This window comes from Setaria viridis, chromosome 2 (genome assembly GCF_005286985.2).
Source record: "Setaria viridis chromosome 2, Setaria_viridis_v4.0, whole genome shotgun sequence".
NCBI lineage: Eukaryota > Viridiplantae > Streptophyta > Magnoliopsida > Poales > Poaceae > Setaria > Setaria viridis.
The window spans coordinates 38,841,682-38,860,075 of NC_048264.2; the positions used below are offsets into that span (position 1 = coordinate 38,841,682).

Consider the following 18,394-nt stretch of genomic DNA (forward strand, 5'->3'; position numbering starts at 1 on the left):
CACCACGTCCCTACGCCGGCACCGCCCCCGCTCCGGCCCATGCCTCCCACGGATCCGCTCTTGTACGCCGCCACCTACCCCGCTCCTCCTCACACCTCCGCCGCCACGAGCCCGCTCCTCCCCCGGATCCGCCCCCACCGCTCCTCCTCACGCCTCCGCCACCGCGAGCCCGCTCCTCCCCCCGGATCTGCCGCCATTGCCCCTCTGTTTCCCTAAGCCGCCACCGCCACCGCTCCTCCCCACGCCGAGGCCGGATCCACCATGGATGGCCACGGCAATGGCTACCGTGACTACTTCTCGCAGGGAGCATCTTCTTTGGCGGCTCCCGCCTTCCCTCCTTCCGCCGTCGTCCCCGACCCCGACGACTTGGAACTCCTATCGCAAGCATTGTCGTATGCACTAGCGGCCCCAAGCTTGGGAGGGTGCACATGGAGCACCTTGATCTCAACTCCCAGGATGACGGTTCCCCTTCCTCCAAGAGTACTCAGGTATCCTGCAGCATGGAAGAGGTCGTGGTGATGGCGGTAGGTTTGGCGCGTTCCAACCACCTCGACCAAGCGGTGGTGGTGCTGGATCCGGCCGTGGAAGAAGCATGGCTACGCGTGGTCACCGTAGCTAAACTGTTAACACTGCATCCCCTGGGTTCTGGCCCCCATGTTGGAAGTCCTCCCCTCCACGTTGGTGACTCGCCTTTGGGTTCTGGCAGTGGGATGGGAGGTGGAGGTCGTGGGAGGTTGTTTTTCCGTGGAGCATCCTCTGCCGGTACGAACGCCTTTCCTTCGGTCAGGAACCCAGGGGATGATGAAGACCTGGATGATGGAGATGAGGACGCCTTTCCTTCAGTAAGAATCCTTTGCTTTGTATCTTTGCATGCTCAGGTTCAACTTCCTGTTGTTTTGGTTAGTTTAGTTATCTGAAATGTCTGATTATCAAATCTGTTAGATGTTTGAATTAGAAGACCTGGTGTTATGATTTAGTTATCTAGTTAGATTCTTGAGTTGATCTATTAGATGTTTAACTTGATATGTTAGATGTTTCAACTGAGATGTCTTGAACATTTTGTGTATTAGAACAAGTTTCAGAAGGCAAATTGGAGTGACAAGAACATGTATATTTTTTGTGAACTTGTTGTTGAACAAATGCAGCTAGGGAACTGCCCTGGTGGGACAATGACTAGTAGAGGTTACAAGAAAATAGCAAAAAATTTCAAGAAAGGACTAACCTCAACTATCAAGTCAAATAATTCAGAAATAGATAGATACAATGCAAGACACTATATACTTTTCACAAATGGTCCTTGGGTGAATCAGGATTAGGCAGAGCCCCAAATGGAGTAATAATTGCAGATGAAGGTTGGTGGAAAACACGGTACTGTTTTGCAAGTGAATTACATTCTTATTTTTGTATGTATTCCTGCAAAGAGTAGATTGGCTGAGGAATGTGGAGCAACAGAAGAGATAGAAGAGTTCTACATGACTACAAAGTTATTTGAGAAAAAGTATAACCGAATCATATTTGGCTCCATGAAGACAAATGAAGCAAGGTTGTACTGGTTGAGGAGGTGTTGCAATGAAACTTGCTAAGCTGGAACTGTTGGTTTGGGCAAATTGTTCTGTTTGTTTTTCCTCATGTAGTGTGATGTGTGTGTGAAGTATTTCAATGTTGTGTGATGGCTTGTATGAACTATTTGCATGTTTGTGTGAACTGTGTGATGTCTTCTGTGAACTATTTCAATGTTGTGTGAACTATTTCAATGTTGTGCTTGTTTGTACATGTTGTCTGATCAAAATTCTTATGTTTGCACATGATTCTGATTCTGATGATGAGTACTTGATGAGAAGTCAAAAGAGGAGGAGAGAAATTGTTGTTGTTGGTGCCATGCTCGGTATGTACTATTATGACACATACCTGAACAAAGCATATTACAGGGTTCCTTCGAAAACTGGTTATGAATGGGTGATTAAAACACTAAGAAATAGGATATCTTGTTACAACATGTTTAGTATGAATAGGGATGTGTTTGATAGGCTTCACAATGTCCTGGCGAGTCTTATAGATTGAAGTCAACGAGGAGAATGTCATCAATAGAGTCTATATACTTTTATGGATTTGTGATGCCCCTCAAAGCATGAGACAAGCTAAAGATTGATTTGTTAGGTCAACCGAGACATGCAGTAGGAAGTTTGACAAAGTATTGTGCAGTGTTAGCAAGCTTGCAGCTGATATCATTAGGTCTGTAGACCCTACATTTAGTACTGTGCATTAGAGGTTATAGTTCCTCGGTTTTCTTCATACTTTGATAATTGCATTGGAGCAATAGATGGGACACATGTTTCTGTTGTAGTGCCAACTGATAAGATTGTCCAACATACGGGATGACATGGGTACACCAGTCAGGATGTGTTAGCCATATGTGACTTCGATATGAGATTTACTTTTGTTGTTGCGGGATGGCCTGGGTCGGTCCATGACATGAGAGTTTTCAAAGATGCATTGAACAAGCATGGCGACAAGTTTCCACATCCATCTCAAGGTACTTCCCTGTTCTATACTCCACTCCTTCACATAGTTTCAATTCTTTGCATGTAAGTAACATGAGTAATATGGATGTGTAGGAAAGTTTTATCTTGTGGACTCTGGGTACCCAAACCGATCAGGTTATCTTTCACCATACAAGGGTACAAAATATCATCTCCCGAAGTTTTGACAAGGACCAATTCCAAGAGGTAAAAAGGAGCTCTTCAATTATGCACATTCGTCACTAAGAAATGTCATTAAGTGGTCTTTTGGAGTTTTGAAGATGAAATGGCGGATTTTGCGCGATTTACCGGTATCCAATGGTAAAGTAAAGCCAAATACTTATCGCTTGCATGTCAATTCATAATTTCATTAGAGAGAGTGCTATGGGGATGTGGACTTCAAGATGGCGAATGATAATGAGAACTATGTTGCACCGTCGGAAGCATTGTCGTCTCAAGGAAATGCAGCTACTACCCAACACGGGGACGAAGATCAAAATATGAATCAGATTCAGAATTGGATAGCTGATGGATTGTTTAATAGGTCATAGCTCCTTTGTTTTGTAACAATGAGATTTATGTATCCCTGAACATTATTTGGATTGAATGAAAAAAAAAATTAGCAACGCCGGTTAGCACCGTGGCAAGGCACAGAAGCAAGCGGCGAGGAAGAGAAGAAGTGCAGGTGCAGGCAGGGGGTGTGCGCCAGCAAGATGGCGCGAGTGCCAGGAACTTCTGGCGGTAGGACAGCTGCCTGGGAGAAGGGAAAAGGGCAGGAGTAGCAATGATCAGGGGTAATGTGATCATTGTTCAAGTCATTAAATGTTGTTTAGTGTTTGAGACACTAAACTTTAGTCCCTGATTAAAGAAGAGTTTAGTCCTTAAAAAAGTGAGGGCAAATCAAACACTTTTAAGGCTCCCTTCCCATCACCATTTCACCAAACCACCACTCGTCTCCCACCACCAAGCAAAGCAACCATGGTGCTCACCATGACCACCGACCAAGAGGACTCCCTCCTGATCCTCCCCCCGACCACCTCCCCCCTCCCGCCCCTCGTAGCCGTCCTCGTCCTCACCGCCGCCCTCCTGTGGCTCTCCCCCGGCGGCCTGGCGTGGGCGCTCTCCCGCTCCTGCCGCCCGCGGTCCGCCCCCCCCCCCCCCGGGCGTGCTCACCGCGCTCTCCAGCCCCGTGGCGCATCGCACGCTAGCAGCGCTGTCCCGCGCCATCGACGGCGGCACGGCGCTCATGTTCTTCTCGGTCAGCGTCACCCGCCTCGTGGTGTCGAGCCAGCCCGGCACGGCGCGCGAGATCCTCGCCAGCTCGGCGTTCGGCGACCGCCCCGTCAAGGACGCAGCGCGCCACCTCCTCTTCCACCGTGCCATGGGCTTCGCCCCGTCCGGCGCCGCGCACTTGCGCGGGCTCCGCCGCCTCGCCGCCGCGCACCTCTTCGGACCGCGCCGCGTGACGGGGGCGGCCCACCACCGCGAGTCGCTGCCGCCATGGCGCGCCACGGCGAGGTCCCCCTGAAGCGCGTGCTGCACGCCGCATCGCTAAAGCACATCATGGCCACCGTCTTCGGCAAGCACTTCGACGACCTGTCGAGCCAGGAGGGCGCCATGCTGGAGGAGATGGTGACCGAGGGATACGACCTCCTGGGGACCTTCAACTGGGCCGACCACCTGCCATTGCTCAAGTGGCTCGACCTCCAGGGCGTGCGCCTTCGCTGCGACAGGTTGGTTCGAAAAGTCGAAGCACAGGGAGAGACGCGCCAATGGAGGCGTGGCTGATGAGTTCACAGGCGACTTCGTCGACGTCCTCCTCGGCCTCGAGGGAGAGGACAAGTTGTCAGATTCTGACATGATCGCTGTTCTTTGGGTAAGATTGATCGTTGATCGAGTTTGTTTTTTCGTGTAGTATACAGTGCATGATCTTTAAATCCATTATTTCCGGTTGCATTTGGATTTACGCGCGTTTCGTCCTATTTTTGTCATCATCAGGAAATGATCTTCAGGGGCACCGACACGGTGGCGATCTTGATGGAGTGGATCATGGCGAGGATGGTGCTGCACCCCGACATCCAGGTGAACGCGCAGGCGGAGCTGGACGCCGTGGTGGGCCGCGGAGTCGCCGTCGCCGACGCCGACGTCGCCAGCCTCCCCTACATCCAGCATCGTGAAGGAGACGCTGCGCATGCACCCGCCGGGCCCGCTCCTCTCGTGGGCGCGCCTCGCCATCCACGACGCGCACGTCGGCGGCCACCTCGTCCCCGCCGGCACGACGGCGATGGTGAACATGTGGGCCATCGCGCACGACCCCGCCATCTGGTCCCAGCCGGAGGCGTTCCGCCCGGAGCGCTTCCAGGAGGAGGACGTGAGCGTGCTCGGCAGCGACCTCCGCCTCGCCCCCTTCGGCGCCGGCCGCCGCGTCTGCCCCGGGAAGATGCTCGCGCACGCAACCACCCACCTCTGGATCGCCCAGCTGCTGCACCAGTTCGAGTGGGCCCCCGCGGCGGCCGGCGGCGGCGTCGACCTGTCGGAGCGCTTGAACATGTCCCTGGAGATGGCGACGCCGCTGGTGTGTGCAAGGCCGTCGCCAGGGCCCAAGCATGATCGTCGGCCCGTCAGAAGCCAGGGTGTCCGACGATCCACCTCCATGCATGGTGGCCGCCGCGTCTCGTCTTCTCGAATTGGTCTGTCCGGGCCAATGGAGGAAGCTACTACTACTAATGGTGTCGCGCCATGCATGCCGTCGTGTCAAGTCCTATATGTGTTCGATCGTGTCCAAGTCCTTGCATGCCTCAGCCGCTTGGTTGTGGGTTTTGGTTTGTGTGTGCTTCGTCGTCGTGTCGGATAATAATTTGGTGTGATCGATCGTTTGTGACCTTGGTTATATGGCTTGTGTTAATGAAACATGAGCGATAATATTAAAAGTGAGTTATATGAAAAAAAATCAGGCTTAGTTTCTTGTTTTTTGTTTTGTTTTTGTTGATGCATCATCCTCTTGCATGGGCTTCTTGCAAATAAATGCATCACAGGTCCATGAACTTGTCCCACTGTGTCAACCAGGTTTCTAAATTTCTAAAATGTATTTTTAAGTTATCTAAAGTGTCCATCCCAGATCCAAACATGCCAGGCGAGCCTCCGACGCCGACGTGTCATGCCACCTTGGCGCCACACTGGTGAAAATACGCAACAAACCCCCTCGGCAGTCCCCATCTTCTCCATTCGCTCCTCCTGCGTCGCCTCTCCATTCCCCCGTGGGGCTCTGCAGCTGCATACGCGCGGTGGCCGGCAGGGTCCCCACCTCCCTTCCCCTGCGGCTACAATCAACGGCGCTTCCTCCGCCCCTGCCCCGCGGCTGCCTGTGGGAGGACGGCGCGGGCGGGCGGTTGAGCTGCGCGGGCTGGATGGGCGATTAAACTTGCTGCCGGCGAGCAGGGTGGCGACAGAGACTGTCCACCGCTGTGCGCTACAAAATTCGTTTTCCCACACACTGATTTGTTACAACATGCTATCCATTCTGCTCCAATACACACGGATCTTGAAAGTACATCCGATTTTTAACTCAAGCAAGCCATCGGAGAGAGGAGCAAACGAATTGGATCCTACTGCTGGCTTCGATCAAATCGAGTGACGGCTGCCAGAGGAGCAAGGAGGATGAGAACATGAGACACGTGAGGAAGGCAGAGGAGAAGGGGAGCGGTGGGTGGTCGGGGGACTGGCGGGGTGCGGCGACGGAGGAAGGGCGGTGACGGTGAGTTCCGTGATGCACGGGCGACGCAGGCGGGATGTGTGGGACGGTGGGCAGCTGTGCTCGAGCTCGTCGCTAGCCATGTAGCCCAACCCGCGCCGAAGCTCATTGCCAGCCTCGCGGCCGCACCCAGGCAGTCGGCCCCTTCACGCCGCCCGTCCACATCGCCGTAGCTGCTGCCCCCGCTTGCCCTGCTCTCGAGCTGCCGGCCGCTTGGCGTTGTCCTCGCCCACACGGGCCCAGTGGCCCTTCCCTGACGAGGGCGGCGGCAGCCGGCGGGAATGGCGCGCACGCAGATACGAGATGGGAGGGGAGGGGAGTTGAGGACCCAGAACAAAGATGATGGAAATTAGGGGGTTTCTCTTACATATATTCGTCAACGTGGTGCTACGGTGGCTTCCACGTCAGTGTCAAAATGTTTGTTTGGCGTGTCGGGGACCTGAATGTACCACTTTAGATAGATTGGGGACTAAAAAATACATTTTGGAAGTAAGTGACACAGCTAAGCAAGTTTGGGACCTACAGTGCATTTTACTCTTTTTGTTTTCAATGCAACGATGAACAATGCTCAGCAGCGAACACCATCAACTTGCATGGTTGATACTATGAGATTTTGCTGAATTTGTTTATGATGAGGAAAATCCAACACTGCAATAAATATTCCGCACCATGGCCGTAGCTAGTGCTTTTCTGCAGGTTGTTCGCTTGTGCTTTTCTGCAGCGCTGCGAGGCTGCGGCTGTGCTGCAGCTACAGCTAGCCAACAACCGCTGCTGCAGCCACACAAGCATGTTCAATTGCTGCAGCCACTAAAAAAATAACTTAATGGGAATAGCTAATGGAAACAAGAGCTGCAGCTGCGCTAATGGAAAAATAAATTTTCTGTACGTTACTTAGTACATATTTACTGTAGTATCATATTGTCAAATCATAAACTAATTAGGTTTAATAGATTCGTCTCGCAAATTAGCCTCCATCTGTGCAATTGGTTTTATAATTAGCTCATATTTAGTTCTCCTAATTAGTAACTAAACATTCGATGTGACAATTTTAGTCCGTGAAACCAAACGCCCCCTTATCTAGAGGTCCCGGCTTGACGAGGATTGATGAAATAAACAAATAAAACCTCCTGTTAACATATTTTTTTTGAATTAGCTAGAGGAAAACTAAAACTAGTTGTGAATTGTAATGGCACCATGAATATGAACTCATGAGATTTTTTTTTGGGGGGACGGAGAGAGTATATAGCATAGTTAGCATTTTTTTTTGAGGGCATAGCATCATTTGAGCGCACAAAATCGAGATTTTGTTAGGCCTCCGCCTTGCCACCTCGGGCGGTAATCACGAAAGCGTACGAATTTCACGCGGAATAGATTGATCAGTTAAACCAATCAAGAGTTCGTGCAAACCTGTTGCCGAATCGATTCCAAAGATCTAAACCAACTCCCCAACCAACAGCTAAAGCAGTTTTATCTGTACGGAGTATCGTTTAAACAAAATTATCTCTAGCCCAAGCATTATATAAACACCCAGGCGCAGGGTTTGGCACGTCGTCCATCGCCAACACGCGCGCACCAAACACCTCAATCCCTCAACGCAATAAGCAGCCATGGGATCCTCCAAGCTCATCGCCGCCCTCTTCCTCGCCCTGGCGCTGGCCGTCGCCACCACCTCGCAAGCCACCAGGGCGGAGCCGCCCTCGCTGGCGCTGGCGCTGGCGCCGTCGCCGTCTCCGAGCTCGCCGCCGGAGCCGGCGACGACGTCGTGCATGTCGTGGTTCATGGGGATGACCCCGTGCATGGACTTCTTCACCGACGCCGACGTGGCGGCGCCCTCGAGCACGTGCTGCAAGGGCCTCGAGTCGCTCGTCGACGGCGCGGCCGTCTGCCTCTGCCACGCCATGAACGGAGACATCGACAACTTCATGCCGGCGAACACGGACTTCAGCCGCGTGTCGGACCTCCCGGCGACCTGCGGCGTCGCGCTGCCGGTGGAAACGCTCTCCGAGTGCTATAGTAAGTCGTAGATGCGTCTGAGTCGTTGAACTTGTTATATAAGCTTCCTGTTTGCTTTGTATACCAATCTAATCTATGATGAATATGGTTTGATTGAACAGCGGAACCTGTGCCGCCGTTGCTTCCTCCTAGTCCTGCCGCATAAGCATCACATGGTAGGTGTTTTTTTTCCCTCTTCAATTACTTTTCTAGCAATTGTTATCGTAACGTGTTCTGATCGATCAAATCCATGTATGCTTTTTATGTTTTGCAGGAACACCATTAGTAGCAGCAGAGGTTAGAAGATTAGTAATAACTTCAGTTTGGAAAAGATTAGATTAGATGCGCATTGCTAAGTTGCAGTGTACTAGGAAAAGAGAGTTACCTAGACACCTAGTTATCCAGTGTAATAGGAATAAGAGTTAGCTTTGTGCTAAGAGGCCTATTGCACGATATGATCAGTAATAGAAATTCTTCTCTTTAGCTTATTGGATGAATGGGTGTGATTTCCCACCAGACCATATATTTCCCTCCTCGGATCTTCTTCTCACCACTCTTTAGTATCTCCTGCCGAACTCTTCATTATTATATCTCTTGCTGAACTCTATACCTCTATTATTCTCTCTGCAGCCTCAAATACTCTCTACAACCAGACCGAGGTGCACGCTTGGTGACACAAGCAAGGTAGTCTTGGATCCATTGACCCAAGAATCGGCCGGCTTTATGTAGATTAGTATGAGAAGGAAAGACCAAGCTGGCTATTCGTGTGATTACGGCTGGGTCTATCATGTGTTGACGATAACAAATACTCCTACGTACAGAACGGGGGGCAGAGGGACAGAAAACGGATATCTCCAAGTCTCAAGTGTAAAACCATCCTTGTATATTCTCCATAGATTCCACATCTCTGTACCAACAACAAACACACAATCTTCCTCGATGGCAAGCTTGCTTGTGTTTACACGGTGAGTGTATATGCATGTGTCCGAGTGTTTGCACATGTGTTGTGTGTCAAATAAAAGTATCAGTGTGGGCTGGAGTTAGAAGTAGGAAGGGGCAAGAAAAACTATATTATCCTAATTTGTTCGCATGAGAATTATGTTGTTTTCAAAATTACCACACAATGTGAATCATAACTTTAGTAACATAAAACTCAGCAATACTCCACTGCAAAACATATATGCCAAAGAAATAGATGCCTTTGCAAACATATTTTTCATAATAGTAATTTGGATTCAGATATATTGAGCATTTTACTAAGATGTCCAACCCTGCACAATCCGTTTGCATTGCATCATGACCGCAATCAGGTTCAACATCTCAGTTTTTTATACAAAATTGCATTGACAACACAAACATGGATCGCCAGATGGGGCTAGTAGCAACCTGGTGGAGATCAGCACAACAGCTCCATTACTGCCGTCGCCGACGACTCGAGTTAAACACGGTCTCCTGCGCCGGAGAGCAGTGCAACTTAGCTGCGTCGGCTCGGGGAAGCAGGCGGTATGGCGTACATCATGAGGGAAAGAGCGAGACGATCGGATCCGTTGACTGAACAATAATCGGCCGGCTTTGTTTGGACTAGAGGGAAGACTAACCAGGTCAGTTATCCAGGATCCAGTCAGGGTTGGACGTGCGACTGGATATCACCGCGGGAATCAGCTTTTGGTTTGGACATCTTACGAGACTAGCTAATGGCCCGTGCGTTGCCACGAGCACATCAAAATTAAAGCAAATAATAATTATTCCAAAAATGTCATGCAAAATATCTAATTAACAAGTCATGGTGGATACGGACATAAAATCATGATGCTTCAAGCAGACCTGATCATATACCACCCGACCCGACAAACCCGATCTGACCCACCTGACTTGACAAACCCGACCCGATCAATATGTTGCTTGGGTGCGGGCTGATACTTATGACCCGGGTCGGGCACGGGCTAAAATTTTTGACCAACACCTGAAAAAACCCGACCCAACCCGAAAATTGCACATAAAAACCTGAACCCAACCCGACCTGACTATGTGACGGGTTAGGTGCGGGCCAAAAATCCAACCCGATGGTCGGCACGGGTCAAGCGCGGCCGAACTTTTTTGACCCGAAACCTGAAAGAACCCGACCCGACAAATGATCAGGTCTAGCTACATGCACGTATGGTTTGGATGAAAATAACAATTCTTCCAGAATGAACAATGATTGAGAACGTATTTACAGAGATCGTATTGCAAACAAATGTAATCCACTGCCGGTGTTAGTGCATCAGACATAACATAGGATCACAGGACTGACACATTTATTCAGGCCAACAAATCTGCAGCATGAATACCAATATACAGGGTACCACGACACAACCGGCTCCACAATTCATGCATGCTGGATTACTGAAGTAACCAACCATTCATCAGCGGCAATTGAGGAGAGAACAGCTAGTGATTTGCACTTGAGAACACATGTACCTAGAGGCCATAGCTGCTTTTACAACAGCTCTTATCAATGCCTCTACAATACGCCCAACATTTGGGTCAAAGAGATGCCAAGCTTAGCAAACAAATATTAAACAGATATTGCCATTCACAACTTATTATGATGGTCAAAGTTAACTGCATTATTGCAAACTAAATTAGATGTACTCTTGACTTGCTGCTGTGGTCAGACTACAAACTAAGCAAAATCCCTGTACTGCAAATAGCCTAGCCTACAAGTTGATCAAATCAATTGGCTGCACTATTAGAACACAAACTAGAAAGCATCCCAGCAAAGAAGAGAAGACCCCAATTTAATGAAGTGTACTCCGATCTCAAGAAAACAAACTCCTTATTGTCCAGTCGATCTGAGACAGCCATCAATTGGATCAGCAACAATGTTAACTGAACTTTCAGTTTTAAAATAGTTGGTCAAATACACCATCAATTGAAGCAGCTAAAAAAATTAGAAACATTAAGAAATAGAAACTGCATGCATGTCATCAATGATCAATCCAAATGTTGTACCGGGGCAATGGAGGTAGATGCGGCGGCGGCGAGGGCCTAACTATCCTGCGATGGCCTGGAATGGAGTTGAACCGACGCATGGGGAGGAGGTGCTGTGGCAGACCAACGGCAGCTAGCGCATTGACCGGTGCCGATGGGGGGAGGAACAGATGCTACTGCGCGTTCATTAGATCACCGTTTGTGTTGGCAATGGCTCTCTGAATCACCGTTTCCTACTGGAGTCGATTGATGAAGGCCTGGTGGATGAACGACTTACCACGCCGCGAGGAGAAGACAACGCCCGCCTCCCCTCCCGCCGGCGCAGGCCGATCAGCTCGCGTGGGCGTCGCTGGTTCCTTGAGGGAGAGGCGACGATCGCAGGAAAGATCGCGCCGGCGTCACTGGATCGGTGAGGGTGTCGAGGGCTTCGAGTCTGAGCGGACAGGCGACGGTCGCACGAGATGACGAGAGATCACGGACGCTCTATGCGCAGGACGGCGCGAACGTGGCCGGGAATTGCGGAGGCGAGGGTACGTGAACTGAAATCAAATCAAATCGGACGCCTGGAATCGACGCGCGACGAGAACGACGGTTCGCAGGCGTCGGTCCTGGTACCGAAAAATTTGTCGCCTAAACAAGATTTGCACAAGGAATATCGCCAACAACAATCTGTTCCAGGTTTAACAAACACTTCGACACAAACGGAACAGATATCTCTCCTCCTTTCTCTATAAATAAGACCCCCCACGTCTGTTCCTTGCCAACAACAATCGCAAATAGCTCTAGGCATCAAGGATGGCGAAGCTCACCTTGATCTCCTTCCTCCTCGCCTTCACCCTGGTGGCGGCGGCCACCCCGCAGCCGTCGGCGGCCGATGACCAACCTTCGCGGCTGCCGCCGTTCCCTTGCGTCCCGGGCGTGCAGCGGCCGCCGTGGCTGCCGCCCTGCTCGCCGCCGCCGCCGCAGCCGGCCGAGTGCTACACCTCGGTGTCGGGGTTGATGCCCTGCGCCGACTTCCTCACCAACGCCGGCGTGCTCGCGCCCGCGGCCGCGTGCTGCGACGGCTTCAGGAACCTCGTCACCGGCGCGCCCATCTGCATCTGCCACGTCGTCAACGGCGACTTCGGCAAGCTCCTGCCGGCGCCCATGCTGCGCCTGCGCATGATGCAGCTCCCTCGCATGTGCCGCGTCCCGTTCCCGCGCGCAACGCTCGTCCAGTGCAGCAGTAAGTCGGTTTCGTGATCTTCTTCATCGTGCCAAAGCTAGTTTTTTTTGTTTTGTCCTTAGATTAAGGAAACTAATCTACGGTGTGCACTTGTTGATTTGATCAGGGGAACCTGTGCCGCCGATGAACCCTCCACCGGCGCCAACGCCTGATGCAACGCCACCGGCATCACCCTCGTCTCCCCCAGCGGCATCGCCATCGGATGCACCGGCGGCCTCGCCACCAGAGGAGGCACCGTCAGATGATGCACCGGCGGCCTCGCCACCGGAGGAGGCACCACCGTCGGATGATGCACCGGCGGCCTCGCCACCGGAGGAGGCTCCACCGTCGAATGATGCACCGGCGGCCTCGCCACCGGAGGAGGCACCACCGTCCGATGATGCACCGGCGGCCTCGCCACCGGAGGAGGCACCACCGTCGGATGATGCACCGGTGGCCTCGCCACCGGAGGAGGCACCACCGTCGGATGATGCACCGGCGGCCTCACCTCCGGAGGAGGCACCACCGTCGGATGATGCACCGGCGGCCTCGCCACCGGAGGAGGCACCACCGTCGGATGATGCACCGGCGGCCTCGCCACCGGAGGAGGCACCACCGTCGGATGATGCACCGGCGGCCTCGCCACCGGAGGAGTCGCCGTCCACCCCTGCGCCGGAATCGCCGTCGACGCCAGTGGCAACGCCGCCGGCAGAATCACCTTATTAATTAAACGGGTGAATTAGAATCAAGTAGTAGTCAGCTTAGTAGATTTCGGTTGCAGGTGGCCAGGTGCCTACTCGTAGTTCTTAGTCTTTGGATGTCTTCAATTAAATTTGGTTTCGGTTAGTTTGTTACACAGTGTGTTTAGACGAAGACGAAGTACTCGCACATCGAGGTCGACGACGGTTGACAACCGGCAAATTAGTGAGATTAAACGACGTATATATGCGCTTTGGTTGAGGAATAATCCGCGACTTTGTTAGATTGACTGAGCTGGATTGGCTAACCTCGAAAACCATGCATGCATGTTGGGCTATCCTCGTCGCTCAGATATCCAACAAACAGCCAAATATTCAGCAGTCAGAGAGCGGCACAGTTCGTTCTTGACCTGATAACTACTAGTAGCCTGTTAACGATCGATTTGACTACCGTTGCGCATGGTAACACGTGCACGTACTATTTATATCGGAGAAGAGAAGACCACAGGCGACGATGGACCGGTTGCCATATCACTGTGATCCTCGACGCCATTGGAACCCCCCCTTGATTTCGCTTGCATTGCGTGCTTGAACCCAAGGATGAGGAGAGCTAGTGGCCTACTGGCCTGTGCTGGGTCTTCCTAGTTCAAGCACTGAAGCACACAACGCATAAATCTTCACATGATGAGGTTGCATGCGCAAATGCAGACGCTTTTCCTGGCCACTGGCATGTCCATCCATACCAACGCACGGCTAATGCATCCTCCCGTACGTCGCCCGTTACCTCGGTCACAACTCACAAGTACTAATTCACCAAACGACATCTTCGTTAAACATGTTTTAGGCTCATCTCCTCCCCCAAACAAGGAACTCACAAAACATGTTGTAACAAACTAACTAACTTAAAACTTGTTTTTTTCTAAAATTCAAAACAAATTAAACTTGCTTTATTAAAACTAGTTTTCCTAAAATTCAAACCAAAACTAGCTAGTTTTGTTAAAACTAGATTTCATCTAGGAGCAAACGACTGATAACTGGTACATCCAAGCAAGTTGGAGTATCCGAACATCGTTTTAGCTGTTCTTAGGCTAAAACAAGTTTTTATAAAATCTGGTTTCCACAAAGCACAGTATTAGTGATAGTTTTCATATTTGTTTAGCAATGCATGAGAAATAAATTGGTAAGTATTCATCCTATTAGTTAAAATATATTATAATAAAGAGCTTTACTAATTTCCAAGAATATTACATCAAGTTAATACAAGGTCTTAAAAGCGATGCCAATCTTTGCAAAGCAGCGTGCACACAGCCTAAAATAGCACATCGAAAAACTAAGTCAATCTAGTGACCATCAATTTGTAGACTACACCGCCGTCTATGTATATTTGGATAAAAAGCTTCTTGGTTGTCCGTGCTAATTCTTGTGACGCTGCAACAACTTAATCCTGCGAAGCCGGCCTCCATAAAGGAGCCACGTACGGAGCCAAAGAATAGTCGAAAAGATAATATGCAAAAGAGAGAAGTTTTTTTAGATTGCTAAAAGCATTATGTCCTTTAAGAAAAAACTAAATCATTTCTCTATAGCCACAATGCACAACCGGTAGCAGCCACCTCTAGCGGAACTAGCATTATGATTTTTCAATTCCCTTCTATAATTCCTGATAGACAAGACCCAAACACATAGGATACACTATGGATACACAGCACACGACATTCACAAATAAATGCTTAATTGTCTCTTTCGGTGCGACAAAAGCAACATCCTTGCCAATAGTACTGAGCTAAGAGTCTGTTTGGATCCAAGTGCTAATGAGGGAAAGTGTTAAAGTTTAGCACATTTATGCATTACCCGTCCAAACGGGAGGGCTAAACTTTAGCCCCCCAAGAAAAAGAAATTGCAAAAAGTATTAGTCGGTGGGGAGGAGCTAATGGGTACTAATGGTTTGTGAAAAGATAAAAAATGTGAGAGGGAAAGGGAAAAGGTGAGGAGATAAAGGGCAAAAGTGATATTTTATGGACTTTAGCTCTATCCATCAGTCATGTCTCCAAACGGGAGTGCTAATGAGTGGAAGTGCTAAACTTGACGTCCAAACAAGCCGCAGGTTATCCTACCGTACCTCTATGGAAATGCGTGTTTCTTAAAAAAAATCTCTATCAGATCCTAGCGGATCCAACACTAGAGATAAAAAGAAGGGACGAAATTGAAGCAGAAATTGTAAATAGGAGATAAAAATATAAGGTACGGCAAAGTAGCTATGGAAATGCGTTCTGTTGATTGCTTGATAGATCCTGACAACCTCCAACTTCCGGGTTCAAAATTAGCGCTCAAGTCCGTTTAGTTTTAGATTGACATGACACGTTTAATCTTTAGATAAACCACCACGAACGAATACACAACAGAGGTCGTAGAGTCCAACATATTTGGCACAAGAGGCGATAGAAATTTTAAAACACGAGATAAACTGATCTCCGAGCAGCAGCATTGTACCGTTCAAATTCTCCATCTCGACGCCAGGCCGTCCAATAAATAGCTGCCCTGCACGCACGTCGTCCCATACCAGCGAAACAACCCCAAACCCCTCGTCAGCATCCAAGCGATGGCGCCGTCCAAGTGCACGATCGCCTTCCTCCTCATCCTCGCCGCGGTGTCCGCCAGCCTCCACCCCTCGTCGGCGGCCAGGATCCAGGCAGAGGAAGGGGCGTCTCCGCAGCCGCCCGCGTCCTTCTGGCGCCCCTGGCGCCCCAGGGTGCCGCTTCCGTCGTTCCCCTGCATCCCGGGCCTGCCGCGACCCCGGTTCCTGCCCCCCTGCAACGACTCCTCCGGTGGCGCGCCGCTCCCGCCGCTCCCGTCGTTCCCCTGCATCCCGGGCCTACCGCGACCCCGGTTCCTGCCCCCCTGCAACGACTCCTCCGGAGGCACGCTGCCGCTGCCGCTGCCGCCGCCGGCGCCGCAGCCGGCGGAGTGCGGCACGTCCCTGTCGGCGCTGACGGCGTGCGCGGACTTCCTCACCGCCGCCAACGCCACGAGCAGCTTGGTGCCGCCGCCGGCAGCGTGCTGCGACGGGGTGAAGGCGCTGGTGAAGGACGCGCCCGTCTGCCTCTGCCACGTGATGAACGGCGACCTCGGCAAGCTCCTGCCGGCGCCCATGCTGCGCCTGCGCGCCATGGCGCTCCCCCGCGTCTGCGGCGCCGCGGTGCCGTTGGGCACGCTTCGCCAGTGCATCAGTAAGTCATCGTATATATATGTAAATGTTCATGCTTGCTAGCTTGATCGTGTAATCGACATATCCATGTCATCGTGAGACTTATCCATGCGTGCACTGTGGTTGAATTGAGCAGGGGGCCCTGTGCCGCCGATGGACGCCCCAGCACCACCGTCGTGAGCAGAGAAAAAACCAACACCAGTTTAATATGGTATAGTATTTTGTTCCTCTTCTTTTCAGTTGCTTTTCAGAAGGTTGATTGATCTGGCATAACATATATGAGTTATGTTCTTATAGATCTGCATCTGAATTTGTTTTGCAGTGAGATGATGTTCATGATGAGGTAGTGCAGCAAGAGGCTGGTTGGATTATTTTGCCAGGAGTAGTAGATTAGGTGTAGATGTGGTTTGCAGAATACTAGTCGTTTGTGCATCGTAGCAGTGTGTTAGGGATACCTTTCATACAGGCTAGCAAGAGGGATAACTTTAGGTTGATTAGAAGGATTTGTCGCGTGTCAATCAGGAGAGGTCGTTGCACTTATGCAACCTTGGAATTTTCAGTATGAGCGCATTATCCTCTTCAGTTAAGCTTGTCTGGTTCGTGTGATGTGATTGTTGCGATTTAATTTTCTATTTTTCTCAATGGGATCTGATTCATACAAAGCACGCATATATATATATGCGATATAATCCATAGCAATAACAGCCAAGCCGTAGATATTATTACAACGGAGGCATGAATTTTCCTAGAATCAACTGGGTTTAAGCAAGCCTTCAAAAGGAGATACTACAAGATCGGGCAGTCACCCCAAATTGAGGCTGTGATCAGGATGAAAATTGAACCAAAAAAAAGGAGAAAGGGACTCATAAAGGATTAGAATCACAGACATCCAATGTGCAAACAGGAGGCACGGAACGATTTGAGTTAGTGACAAACGCGTCGTTACTGGCCCATGAACAGTGAAGCAATGATGCCCTTGGGCAAAGTTAAAAGAGGGATTCTCGAGTGCTCGACAGATCACCATTATTAGAAACCTTAATTGATCCATGAATCTTGGACGAGGTTGGCCACAGGGGCGCTCCCTATAAAAGTAGTAGGTCATGCGGGCGTACGACGACTAGACCTGGCCAGCAGATTTAATTATGCGGCGATCCTACGGTGTGGCATGCGTGAATAAAAAAAATTCACTTTGGATCTACACAAAAACTGAAAAAAATATATATTGCTTATATTTGATAAAAAAAATACAAACACAAGACACATGCCGCAGGTACTATGGACCATATATAGGCCGGCGACACGGCAGCCAAGCCGGGATCGAGGAACACGACGACATAGGGTCGGTGTGCATCCTGGTGCCCACAGCCTAAATGGCAACAAAACTAAAGAGGATGACGGCGAAGTTTGTGCGCTAGAGCTAGAATAGTTGCCATGGCAAGCTCCTCGAGCGCCGACTGTGCGACGCCGGCGGCCACCGCAGCCACCTCAGGGAAGCGAGTGGCGACGAAGGAGAGCAATAACAGCACCGTCCCTGCCATCCACAGCAAGAAACCCACAAGCACGTGGTCGTGGTCGTGATCGCCGGCGATGAGCAATGAGGCGCCCAGCGCCATGTACGCGACCGAGCATGCCCGGAGCCGCTGTGCCACGTGGCGGCCGGGGACGCCAAGGTCGCGGCGGTGGTTGAGAGCGGCGGCGGCAACGGCGGCGAGAAACGCGTCCATCTTGCCGTCGAGTGGGCAGTGGCTATTTCTCACTGCCCTGGAGCTAGCTCCAGCCCGATGCGTCATTATATACTCGCGGTGAATCCTGTGATGCCTCCGCGAGCTTTTGCTATACTGACCAGTAAAAAACGCGCATCGTTATTCGTTGCTGGCTAGTGACCTGACGCGCGCATTGTTACTGGCCTTCACACAAAGATATGTTGGAGAAATAATGGACTCGATCATCATCTAGTATTAAATCTCAATTGGCCGTAGGAGCTTCTAAAGCTAGTATATGTATTAGTTAAGCTCATATGTATAGCTCAATTTGGTACGTTCTAATTCTAATCTC

General features: G+C 50.6%; 2 protein-coding genes, 1 non-coding gene and 1 pseudogene across 3 annotated transcripts; all 4 read left to right on the forward strand.

Moving 5' to 3' along the window:
* Positions 1-3,497: 3,497 nt before the first annotated feature.
* Positions 3,498-5,129, forward strand: LOC117844378 (cytochrome P450 78A5-like; annotated as a pseudogene).
* Positions 5,130-7,808: 2,679 nt separating this feature from the next.
* LOC117846539 (non-specific lipid-transfer protein C6) lies at positions 7,809-8,778 on the forward strand. The gene is made up of 3 exons (XM_034727745.2): positions 7,809-8,283; positions 8,385-8,438; positions 8,537-8,778. Exons 1-2 carry the CDS (start codon positions 7,878-7,880, stop codon positions 8,426-8,428), a joined length of 450 nt encoding a protein of 149 aa, XP_034583636.1. The 5' UTR covers positions 7,809-7,877; the 3' UTR covers positions 8,429-8,438; positions 8,537-8,778.
* A 3,114-nt stretch (positions 8,779-11,892) lies between these two features.
* Positions 11,893-13,293, forward strand: LOC117846269 (uncharacterized). Its single transcript, XM_034727404.2, has 2 exons — positions 11,893-12,460; positions 12,567-13,293. The coding sequence occupies exons 1-2, from the start codon at positions 12,031-12,033 to the stop codon at positions 13,163-13,165; spliced, it is 1,029 nt and encodes a 342-aa protein (XP_034583295.1). The 5' UTR covers positions 11,893-12,030; the 3' UTR covers positions 13,166-13,293.
* A 2,929-nt stretch (positions 13,294-16,222) lies between these two features.
* On the forward strand, positions 16,223-16,929 carry LOC117846450 (uncharacterized). The gene is made up of 3 exons (XR_011897503.1): positions 16,223-16,361; positions 16,476-16,550; positions 16,662-16,929. It is a non-coding gene; the product is annotated as an uncharacterized protein (transcript).
* Positions 16,930-18,394: the final 1,465 nt, after the last annotated feature.

Excerpts from the sequence above, each read along its gene's own strand:
- LOC117846269 (XM_034727404.2), top strand. The coding sequence starts at position 12,031 with ATGGCGAAGCTCACCTTGATCTCCTTCCTCCTCGCCTTCACCCTGGTG. Across the intron at positions 12,461-12,566 it reads AACGCTCGTCCAGTGCAGCA|GGGAACCTGTGCCGCCGATG; the intron begins GTAAGTCGGTTT and ends TGATTTGATCAG.
- LOC117846539 (XM_034727745.2), top strand. The coding sequence starts at position 7,878 with ATGGGATCCTCCAAGCTCATCGCCGCCCTCTTCCTCGCCCTGGCGCTG. Across the intron at positions 8,284-8,384 it reads AACGCTCTCCGAGTGCTATA|CGGAACCTGTGCCGCCGTTG; the intron begins GTAAGTCGTAGA and ends TTGATTGAACAG.